At 47.7% G+C, this 12142-nt stretch overlaps 1 protein-coding gene across 2 annotated transcripts in view; it reads right to left on the bottom strand.

Annotated features, from left to right (window-relative positions):
• LOC147449143 (pentatricopeptide repeat-containing protein At3g53360, mitochondrial-like) overlaps positions 1 to 11108 on the bottom strand; it is a 29750-nt gene extending 18642 nt beyond the window's left edge. For both annotated transcript variants that reach the window (XM_086521708.1, XM_086521707.1), the window contains exon 1: positions 8309 to 11108. In XM_086521708.1, coding sequence (XP_086377834.1) covers positions 9041 to 10924 — 1884 coding nt within the window. In that variant the 5' untranslated portion in view covers positions 10925 to 11108 and the 3' untranslated portion in view covers positions 8309 to 9040. The remainder of the gene's footprint in view (positions 1 to 8308) is intronic.
• Positions 11109 to 12142: the final 1034 nt, after the last annotated feature.

The following is a 12142-nucleotide window of genomic DNA, read 5'->3' as shown; positions in this document are numbered from 1 at the left end:
AGCCTCGTCAGAGCGTCAGGATGCATGCAGAGAGCAGGTGTGGGCACAGATGCCTTGTCTTGTGACTGAGGAGATACGCCACAGGCTTGAGCAATCTCTTCAGCTAGAGGAGCTACACACGGCTCTTAGAGCACTCCCCCGCGGTAGCTGTCCAGGTGAGGATGGCTTGACTCCCAGCTTTTTCTTGGAGTACTAGGACTTGCTTGGCACAGGTCTCTGCAGTGCTTTTCAGTTCATCCTGCACATAGGAGAGATGCTTGACAGCATGACTGAGGGCTTGATTTACCTCATTCCCAAGGAGGGTGGCTCCTTGGATGAGATTTGACAATGGTGCCCCATCACCATCCTCAACTCAGCCTACAAAATTCTTGCCAAGGCTCTGAGTTTGAGGATTCAGCCACTTCTAGAGAGCATTATACATGGGACACAGACAGGTTTTGTCAAGGAGAGTAGTATCCTTGACAACATCTTTACTTTTTGGGAGGCTTCTGCCCTCGTGCAGCTCCATGGTGAGGACCTAATGATACTTCTTCTCGATTTTGAGAAGGCCTACGACAGAGTTGACTGGGACTTTTTGAAGGGCACTCTACGCAGGAGGATGGGTTTCTTAGATGCTTGGATCAGAGGGGTGTCAGCTTTGTACAGACGGGCACACAGTCAAGTAATTTTGTCAAGAGGTAGAGGTGATTGCTTCATGCTCACACTTTCGGTCAGATAGGGCTGCCCTCTTGCCCCCTTCCTCTTTTTGTCTATGTTGAGGCGATGAGCACGTTATTGGTTTCACAACAGGTTGGTTTACGTGGCTTAGCGCTACCTATTCGGGGAGATGAGCTACTGGATGCTGAGTTTGCAGACGACTCAGCCTTGTACTTGGATGGCCAGGAGGCCAACCTTCACAGGTGTGAGCAGGCTCTTGAGACTTTTTGTTGTGCATCACGCGCACAGATCAACTGGAGAAAGACAGTGGCTTTCTAGGTTGGTAGTGCTCCTACGCCTGATTGGATGCCAGGTGAGGGTTTCAGGTGGATTCCCCCAGGGACTGCAGTTCAGTACTTGGGCTGTCAGGTTGGTTTGGACTTGTCTCCCGAGCAACAGATTGCTCCCCTCCTCCTGTCTATCAGGAGGAAGTTGTTACATTGGAGCTCCGCACGACTTTCTCTGGCAGGCAGAGTTGTAGTGGCCAACCAGGTGTTGTTGGCTACTATGTGGTACAACACTTCTTGTTGGATCTTCTCGAGTTCTTGTATCAGCCAGGTAGAGAGGCTGATCGGGAACTTCCTTTGGTCAGGGCGTGACACTCAGATAACCCGGGCCAAAGTGGCATGGCAGGTCATCATTCTTCCTTGTTCTCAGGGAGGATTGGGCATCATAGACCCAGCACAGTAGAGCAGAGCCCTTCTTGGGAAGTTTATCGTCAGAGGACTTCTTCCAAGAGAGGAGCCCTGGAAGGAGTTCTTGCTTCAGCGGCTTAGTGCTAGGGTGCCTCAGGCTCCAGGCCCCTGGCAACCCTCGACCATATGGATTTTCACAGAGATGCTGTCACAAATGCGGGCACCACGTGCCAATAGAAAAGAACAGACTGAACAGACTTTTAGCACTTCAATAACAACTGTTCAATAACAACTGAACTGAGAGAGAGAGAGAGAGAGAGAGAGACGACACGCGACACGGAGTGGCGAAATTCCACCCCAGAGAGTATTGGCCCCAAACCTTGGCGCCCCTTTCGGTATTTCTTTATATTACTGCTGATTCGCAAAGTACAACAGCCGGGGAGCACCTCCTCTGCAATCTGCGCGCTGAAGAGTGCCAGAGAGGGCCCCCAAGGCTCATATTTAAAGGCCCAAAGCCTAAAAGCATCAAATATGAAAAGCTGACTCCAAAAAATCACTTTCCTAAAATTTCGGGATTTCCCTAAAAATCCGCCGCGAATTTCGAGACGTCCGTACAGGTGCCACGTCATCATATTTTGATGTGCAAAGTCTTTTGAGTGTGTTCTGCTTTATTTTTAATGCCTTTATGTCACTTGGGGCCCCATCGGACAGGGTCCCCATAAGTTGGTAGGACTTCTTTTGTTGCTTGTTCTTCTTAGGGTTTCTAGAATTAGGGTTTGCAGGTTTTAGGGTTAGGGTTTCCAGAATTAGGGTTTGCAGGTTTTAAAGGTTAGGGTTTCCAGAATTAGGGTTCAGCAGTTAGGGTTTCTGGCAGAAATTAGGGTTTGCAGGTTTTAGGGTTAGGGTTTCCAGAATTAGGGTTTCAGCAATTAGGGTTACCACGTCCTCACTCTGTGACACTTCTTCTACTGCTTCTTAGGGTTTAGGCCCCTCGGCCGGCATCTGTAAGTTGGCTCCATTCTTTAGGCTTTGACACGTCAACAGTTTGTTACATCTCCCCTTCTTGAAAGAGAGTAATCGTCCGCGATTACAGCATATCTGCAAAACAACTCAAGTTAGCTCAAAAATTTCCGAGGGACAATCAATTTGCTCTTTTTATTAAGGAGTTAGCTTCTCCTTTCGGCTGTTTTGATCAAGGAGTTAGCTTCTCCTTTCCGCTCTTTTGATCAAGGAGTTAGCTTCTCCTTCGCTTGTTTTGATCGAGGAGTTAGCTTCTCCTTTCGTCCAGATTGGAACTCTTGATATTCCGGCGTAGTAAATTAGCCATCACACCCAGACCGTACTGATCTTCCACGGGTGTCTTGATGCACTAAAATTACATACCCAGGCAATCTCATCCAATTAGGAATATTCAGTAATTGACACATCACAATGCAACACAAATGCTCACATATGCATGTTACAAGACACAACAAACAGCGCCGCTGAGCACTCCTCCGAGACAAACGGTTTGCGGTATGAAGCTACTCAACAACTACCTCGTCACTCCCCCCGCAAATAACCTAAGAAGGTCCGGGCCATGAGCTCAGAGGACTGTACAACCAAACGCTCCCCAGACCGCAGTCTGCGTCGCTCGGAGGTTCAAGCATACAACGAAACGCTCCCCAGGCATCGGTCTGCGTCGTTCCGAGGTTCAAACAATATCAAGACAGTATTTCTCACTCCTCCACTCGGGAGTAAAAATCATCAATCAATGAAACCGGCATTGAAACCAAAGTCAAACATTTCAAATCGGCACCAAGACAGGTTTAAAACGGATACCATCCATTTCAAACAAATTTCAAACAGGATCACCAAACAAGCTCAAACAGAACTCAAACTTAAAAAGCAATCTCGACATCAATTGAGCTCGAAAAGTCGACTGACTTTCCATCCTGAAACCTGCACCAAAAATTAGGGTTAGGTTTCTTCCATAAGGTGGTAGCCGAGCACAGCATGGTCCATCAGCTCTTGGACAGACAGTGTTTCTTTGGCGGCGATGGTAGTCCCAAGATAGCAATCGCACTCGGTCTCCAAGTTCATCTGCTCGTGAAGAGACATCTACTGGGAGATAGCGAGAAACTTCAAGTTATAATCTACTAGGGTTTCCATGGCAAGCATTTCAGGATACCCCACTCTGCCAGAAGTTGCACTCTGAAGGAAGATGTCAGAAACCATATAACCTCGCGCAAAAAAAATTTCTTGAAAGCTTGCCAAGTACTTGGAGTATGCTGCTTGGTAGCTGTAGAAATCAACATGTGCATAGCACTGCTTCTGAGAAAAACAGTGACTTGAAACAAATCTGGATCCTTCTCTTGCAAGTGATCTTAATTGGCTTATGCCCTGTAAGACACTGCGGTGAAGACGGAAGCGCGCCCGATGCGCGATCAAGTAAGGGTGGGGGTGGCTAATAAGTCCTCGAATCAAATTCCAATAGCTCTATCTGCTCTTTTGTAGGACCGGTATGCTTTTAGAAAAGCACACGCCTGATGCTCTGATACCACTGTCACAAATGCGGGCACCACGTGCCAATAGAAAAGAACAGACTGAACAGACTTTTAGCACTTCAATAACAACTGTTCAATAACAACTGAACTGAGAGAGAGAGAGAGAGAGAGACGACACGCGACACGGAGTGGCGAAATTCCACCCCAGAGAGTATTGGCCCCAAACCTTGGCGCCCCTTTCGGTATTTCTTTATATTACTGCTGATTCGCAAAGTACAACAGCCGGGGAGCACCTCCTCTGCAATCTGCGCGCTGAAGAGTGCCAGAGAGGGCCCCCAAAGCTCATATTTAAAGGCCCAAAGCCTAAAAGCATCAAATATGAAAAGCTGACTCCAAAAAATCACTTTCCTAAAATTTCGGGATTTCCCTAAAAATCCGCCGCGAATTCCGGGACGTCCGTACAGGTGCCACATCATCATATTTTGATGTGCAAAGTCTTCTGAGTGTGTTCTGCTTTATTTTTAATGCCTTTATGTCACTTGGGGCCCCATCGGACGGGGTCCCCATAAGTTGGTAGGACTTCTTTTGTTGCTTGTTCTTCTTAGGGTTTCTAGAATTAGGGTTTGCAGGTTTTAGGGTTAGGGTTTCCAAAATTAGGGTTTGCAGGTTTTAGAGGTTAGGGTTTCCAGAATTAGGGTTCAGCAATTAGGGTTTCTGGCAGAAATTAGGGTTTGCAGGTTTTAGGGTTAGGGTTTCCAGAATTAGGGTTTCAGCAATTAGGGTTACCACGTCCTCACTCTGTGACACTTCTTCTACTGCTTCTTAGGGTTTAGGCCCCTCGGCCGGCATCTGTAAGTTGGCTCCATTCTTTAGGCTTTGACACGTCAGCAGTTTGTTACAGATGCGTAGAGTTGGCTTGAGCAGGAGACCGCTTCGCTGTGAGTCTGCTCCGATCTTGGGAGCAACTGCGAAGAGGCCTGAAGTAGCATCAGCCTATTTCCACGGAGGAGCGTCTGAGATAGCCCCTTGTTTGGAACCCCATGGTCAGCACTCTGAGAGGCCACTTGGTTGGTAGTCGGCCTCATGTTTCCTGGGGTCCCATGGCAGAGGGTCCAACACGCACTTTAGGTGACTGGTTACAATTTTCACGCTTGTCAGAGGAGCTTTGGGGCATTCAGCTACAGGGCATGAGAGGGGTGCAGAGCATATGTCAAGACATCTCAGAGGCAGTACCAGCTGAGTGGCTCACACCTCTCGAGTCTGTAGCGCCCAGATGGATAGGGGCCTTCACGCGATTGGAGGTTCTCATCTCAGTTCGGGCTTGCTCAAAGACTATACCCTCCCTGTTTTTCGAGCTACAGGGTGAGGGATGCTTACACCGAGTTGCAGAAGAGGCCCCACAGGTAGCAGAGTGTTGTTTTCAGAGGATCCAAGTGGTGGGCATCTATGGGAGGACTTGTGTCATAGATCCCGACCCAACAGCTCTTGAGACTGGCCACTGGAGACTGTGGGCTTGGGAGAGCTGTCCACTGGCACGAGTACAATGGGATCGTGGAGAGTGCCTTTGGAGGGACCCTTTCTCCTCAACAAACCATCCAGGTGTCCCTTTCTTTCAATACACTGTTCGATTGGGACGTCACATACTGGTAGCACAGAGAGAGGCTCGTCCTGCTGCAGCACCTCATTGGCAGGAGGAGGGTCTCACAGCTGAGTTCTTAGCAGCTTCTTGGGAGAGGTTGTGGGACTCCAAATAGCCGAGGCGAGTCACTTTGTTCCAGTGGCTGGTTGCACACCCAGCTACAGCAGTTGGAAGTTGGCTTGTACATAGTGGTCTCTCGGCCGCATCTGCAGCTTGTGACCATCTTGTGGAGAGTCAGCATCACTGTCTTTGGGACTGTCCTTTGGCACAGCAGGTGTGGCTACGTGTTCTTTGGCTGATGCCAGCTCTTTCTACAGCTCGGTAGTACACTTGGGGGGCAGCTGCTTGGTCCACTCTCACTGGCCCGGCACTTCAGTTTGAGCTATCCTCCACCAGCAAGATGATAGTGATGCAGAGGGGTCGACCTACACTCCAGCCTGCTATACAGAGCTTACTCCACAGGAGTGGTGCAGTGAGAGAGAAGAGTGTTGGGAGCTCATCAGTAGCCTAACACTCTGGTTCATCTGGCGGGCCCGCTGCTTCTGCATCTTCAAGGCTCGCCTTGTACCACCAGCAGAGACTATTCGGGATTTTTGGCTAGAGCTGATCCATACTCTCAAAGGACAGTTCGAGAGACTACACTGCAGCTCCGACCACATGCGGGAGCGCAGAGAGGCTTTCCCTCTACTCTTGCGTCTTGGGCTTTTTTTCACCATGGTCCAGGGTGTGCTCAGATGGCACTACCGTCCACCTATGTGGCTTTTCCCTCCTCCCATCTCTTGATTTAGCCTCATTGTACATATGTTGTTTTTTCATTGGGAGAGTCTCCCCATCATGATTGTTATAGCCCTCTCTTGTAGAGGTGGTTGTAGCCCTATGGGCAGTTTCATTAACTAATATTAGGATCTTTTTCTCAAGAAAAAAAAAACATCTTGTCACAGTTTCACTTCCAGATTTTGTCCATGTTCAGGGACAAAAAAACTTGGTGGCAAATGCTTTCTTTCGGAAGCCGTTAGTCTTGGCTATTTCCGCGATTCATCATGGAAGCTTCGAGGACATGGTTGATCAGTACGCCACAGATCCGGATTTTTTTGATGTATTGCCTAGAATATAGAATGGGGATTCCATACGGGATGGCTACTTGATGAAGAAAACAATGTTGTGCGTCACAGAGCCGTTGAAGGAAAAGGTTCTGACCGAGTGCCATTGTCCACCTTTTACAGGTCACCGCAGCATCGACACCACCTTGAAAGCAGGAGCGTTACTTCTTTTGGCCGAGACTCAAGTAAGATGTGGACGACTTTGTACGCAGTTATTTAGTATGCCAGAAGGTCAAGTTTGACAGGCATAAGGCAAAGGGATTACTACAGCCTTTACCCATTCCCACCCGCCCCTGGGAAAGTATTGCAATGGATTTCAGCTTTGATCTCTCGAAGACATAGAGTAGGCATGATGGCCTTTGGACGGTCATTGTAACGAAAAGGAGGAATGGATCTCCCGGCTACACGGACCGCCTACAGACACGCGTCGGACGAACCACCCGACCATAGCCACCATCCGGTAGCTCCCCCGTGCTGGGCCAGCATCCGAGGACAAAGGCGTGCACCTCTAAGACCGGGCGTCCCATACCACCCAGCCTCACCTCCTCGAGGTGACCTCGCGCACTCCTAGCCTCGTGGGCTAACCACTGGCACTCTACCAGTGGGGGTCGATGACTGCAAATGAGGCCTTGGCCTCCCTTTTATAATAATGGCCGGCCACACTGGCCGTGTTCACACTACGTCCGCCCGGACACTGGACGCCCATCCCGACGATGTCTAGGCTAGATCCCCTCTCCTGTAAGCGGGACATAACATACTTCCCCCCTTAAGAACCATTGACGTCCTCATCAATGAAGTGGAGATACTGAGCTTTTAAAGCTCTAACTGGTTCCCAAGTAGCAAACCTTTCAGATTGACCCTTCCATCATGCAAACCAAGAACCAAAGTAGTTAGAAGAGCATCTCGGTGTAGAGACTATTGCCGACTCCGACCACACTCGCATGGTGTGAGGGATCGGAGTAGTATGGTCCACAGACACAACCAATAGTAAACAATAGCAATCCTTTATATGTAGCCACGGTATGGCTCATATGCTCTGTGCCAGTCTGTCTATAGCAATGCATGATGGAATGCAACCTGCCCAAGTCTAGGTAGCCTAGAAGGTGTGGCGAAGAACAAAATCCATAACTGACTCTTGTCCATGTCTCCGTGCGAGTAAAAGGTTGGGAGAAGGAAAGCATGGGACTCCACATACTACCTAGGAGAGAGAGAGTACCTTTTGTACACGCCATAAAATATACAGCCGACAAACCAGTGTTGTCACCGCCGTGCTCAGCTCTAGAAAACTCCCAAGCTAGAGTCGCAGAAGCTATGAAGGATCTAGGAACATGAGGGGATGGTGGGGTGCAAACAGGAGGTGGAGAGGCTAGAGTGTCATGGGTGGTGGTGGGTGGCCGGGTGTGCGGCAAGGGGTAATGGTGCTGCAGTGTCAGTGGGCTCTCTCTCTCTCTCTCTCTCTCTCTCAATGCCCCCCCCCCCCCCCAGCTTGTCACTACAGCTTTCAGTCTAGTTTTTCTTTCATAGTCTTTTTTTCATCTTTTCAGTTCTACAGACAGTGTATCAGATACACCATTTTGAAACCGTGATGGTCTCATAGGTCATTTTGGCCTTTTGTAGACGTAAATATATCATTTCATTTCATTTCATTCTCTCTCTCTCTCTCTCTCTCTCTCTCTCTCTCTCTCTCTCTCTCTCTCTCTCTCTCTCTCTCTCTCTCTCTCTCACACACACACACACACAAAGGCTACTTGCCTATTTTCTGACATAGAGGAGGGTGGCTGCTGAGGCTCAGTTGAGTCGTTGGCATGACACGAGTATGGTTGATGGTAGACTGCATTGTTGATGCAGCACGTGGTTCTTGGCCTGACCTGCTCTGCCGTTCTTTACAGCTTTGCTCTGCTTTCACCTTTACCAAGCTTCCCTTCCCAAAATAGGCTACTTGCCCATTTTGTTGACAGGAAGGAGGGTTGCTATGAAGCTTACTTGAGTCATTGACATGACACTGGCATGGTTGAAGGTATAATGCGTTGTTGATGTAGCACTTGGTCATTGGCCTGCTGTGCTCTGCTGTCTGGTCTTTACAGGTTTCCTCTCCTTTCACTCTTTCTGAGCTTATCAGCTTTCCTTCATGTGTAAGGGCCGGCAACACCCCACATCAAGCTTAGACTCATGTATTAAGAGCCAGCAAAGGGCATTGGTGGCCAACAATGATACAATCGCTTCGTTATGGCTAACGCAATCAATGACACCAACCTTAGCCCTCGTAGAGACAATGCACCATTTGATTGCACCTCGCCACCATACCTTTGTCATTGTGGTTCAGCTTGAACAATTGTGTCTACCTCAAGGCATCAAGATATCTCCTGAACTCACCCATCTCACTATTTGCATTCAAAAGCATCACCATAAGCCTTTAGTAAAGCTCGGTGATTGAAAGAATCGCTTGGCTTACTCTCTGAAGTCACCCATGCCATAATTTTTGCATCAAAAAGTATCACCATAAGCCTTTGGTAAAGCTAGGTGATTGGAAAAATTGCTTGGCTTTATTTCAAAGTCCAAGTTGGTAAAGGTCCGTATGTGGGTCAGCAAGGACATCTGCGCAATCAAGTTTGGTAATGATGGCATTGTTTTGGAAAGATCTTCTGCCTCGCTGAAACGGCCTCCACGACCAAAAAGATCAATCATGCAGCTGTAATGTTCAAAACTTGGCAGCAAGCCATGATCCTTTGTAAGGTTGTTAAAGAACTGACACCCTTCTGCTACGACACCAGCATGGCTGCACGCAGAGAGTAAGCTTGAAATAACAGCTATGTTTGGCTTTAAACCTTGATGCCCCATGGCCTCTATGCGTTGTTCAGCCACGTCATAGACACCGTGCTTGGCATACCCTGTGAGTAAGGATGCCCACGATACCACATCAGGATCTTTCAAAAGGGAAAACAGTCGATGTGATTCTTGCAAACTTCCACACCTTGCGTACATATCCATGACAGCGTTTCGAACAGAAATATCAGCGTCAAGGCTATGTCTAACTATTTCAGCATGTAACCATCTGCCATGTAATAAGGCTCCTACACAACTACAGGCCTTCAAGGCACACAAGAAAGTGACTTTGTTTGGCTTGATGCCTTCCTTTTGCATGGCCTCAAAAAGCTCAAGAGCCAAAGAGCCATGACCTTGCTGAGCATATCCTGAAAGCATGGCCCCCCAAGTCAATGTATTGCGGGTAGGCATCTCGTCAAACACACTCCGTGCCTCCTCTACACTTCCACATTTGTTGTACATGTCAATAAGAGCTGTTCCAACAACAACATCCTTTTGCAGCCCAACCTTCTTTATGTCTTCATGAATCACTCGGCCTTGTTCCATTGCTTCTAAGCCAATGCATGCCTTCAAAGCACAAGTAAATGTTACTTTGTCTGGAGTTAGGTTAGCAGCCTTCATTTTCTCAAACAGCTCCAAAGCAAGGTCCCCATGCCCTTGTTCTGCGTAACCTATAATGATTGCACCCCATGTTACGACAGTTTGTTTCGGCAAACTATCAAAAACCTTTTGTGCTTCATGTAGACTCCCACATTTAGCATACATATCAACAAGGCTTGAGCCAATAAGCACATCAATATCAAGTATACTTTTAACAATCATGCTATGCAAAATTCTTCCCCCAGAAAGGGCTTGTGCACTCCCACAAGCCTTCAAACTTGACAAAAATATGGGCTTATTGGGTTCTACTCCACATTCTTGCATTCTTTCAAACAGCTCAAGGGAATGATTGCCCTTGTCGTGTTCTGCAAATCCACCAATCATAGCACCCCATGTTACGACATCTTTTCTAGGAATAGTATTGAAGACCTCAGAGGCCTCCTTCAGGCTTCCGCCTTTTGCGTACATATCAACCAGGCAGCTGCCCATCACTTGATCTAGCTCCAACCCATCATTTACGATCTGGTGATGAATTAATGCGCCCTCTTTATAAGCACATGAGCATGTACATGCTTTCAGTACTGCCAAGAACGTGGCTCTAGATGGCGTCAAATTGAGGTGTTGCATGTTTTCAAAAAGGTCAAGAGCTAGGAATCCATGCCCAGAATCTGCATAGCCTGTGATCATAGCGCCCCAAGACACCGCATACTGCTTTGGCAGACTATCAAATACCCGGCGTGCGTCACTCAGTGCTCCATTCTTGCAATACATGTCAACAAGAGAGCTTCCAAGCAAAGGATTTCGTTCAAGTACCTTTCTGACAAGTTGATCATGAACCCACCTCCCTTGCCACACAGCTCCGACATTAGCACAGGCCTTGAGGGTCCTCAGATAAGCGGGTATGCTTGGCTTCAACAAATGCTGATGCATCTGCGAAAACTCCATAAGTTGCTTCCCAATGCTTCCTCGTCTCTTTGTGCATATTATGCACGGACATTATTTGGGTCTCCTGGGCCTACGTGTTGCTATGTGTCAGGAACATGTGTTGAAGTCTTTGTAACGCTGCAATGAATGGTAACATTGGCGGGACTACGACCCAGAGGCTGGGGGCATGCCATCGTTTACTTGATTCAACAAGTAACAAGTAATGAAATCACAAGGCCTGCCTATAAATGGCTAGCCTACAATAAATTAATTTTATATCTATTTATTTATTTTTTATTATATAAAGGACTCCTTTTTCATGATTGCTAATCTGATTGTCTTTATATCACAATGAGTACTTTCTACCTCTTTCAAACAATCACAAATTTTTCAGTCTAGTCTGAATTTTGCAATCTTAGTCTTTTAAAAATCACAAACCCTAGAATTTCTCCCGTTCTTATCTTTATATCATACAGTAGGGCTCCTCAATCTCAGAAAAATAGAAATTAGATACATTAGTTAGGAGTTCCATTGAAATACATGGCTCTGATGGGTAATAGTTTGGAAGGCAAAAAATGAATAGGCGGCAGTGCAGCTTATATCTAGGCAATAGGGACTTGCAGCAAAATTACGTGCAAAGGCTATGGGCAACAAGGGCATTTTATTTGTGGGCACGAAGGCGATCAGGTGAGTAGGAGGAGGTGACACAGGGTAGAGAGTTTGTGCATGTTAGGGTTAGCGTGGGCTGAGCAACAGGAGCACACAAGTCGATGATGGTATCAACTCTCTCTCTCTCGCTCCCTCTCCCTCTCTCTGTGTGTGGAGTCTACAATCAATTTATCTCTCTTGCATGTGCTCAGATGGTCCTCACGAGCAGTTGAAGGGTCTCCTTCCTTGCGGTGGGTGGTGGCCAAGACAGTTGGATCTGAGCATCTGTCCAAACACGCTTTGTAGATGGTTGTGGGTCGTTGGAGATAGGCCTCCAAGGGGGGAGGGGGTGAGTGAGAGAGGGCGTTACAGAGGGTGAGATTGATTGGTAGTTGGGGGTTGTTGCGCCAGAAAGGAGTCATAAGGCAGTGCTTGAGGTAATGCATCTCTTTCCCTCTCGCTTTCTCTCTCTTGCAATTCAGTTCAATTCAGTTCATGTTGCGAGGCAGGGCCTACTGGAGGAAGGTGTACGGGGCGTAGAGGATTGGGTGCAAGGAGCTAGGTCTGTGCGCACGGTGTTATGACTTATAA

This window comes from Adiantum capillus-veneris, chromosome 10 (assembly GCF_014529385.1).
Source record: "Adiantum capillus-veneris isolate H3 chromosome 10, ASM1452938v2, whole genome shotgun sequence".
NCBI classification, from domain to species: domain Eukaryota; kingdom Viridiplantae; phylum Streptophyta; class Polypodiopsida; order Polypodiales; family Pteridaceae; genus Adiantum; species Adiantum capillus-veneris.
Note: the sequence above shows the minus strand (reverse complement) of the source record. Positions and strands in the feature narration are given on the sequence as shown.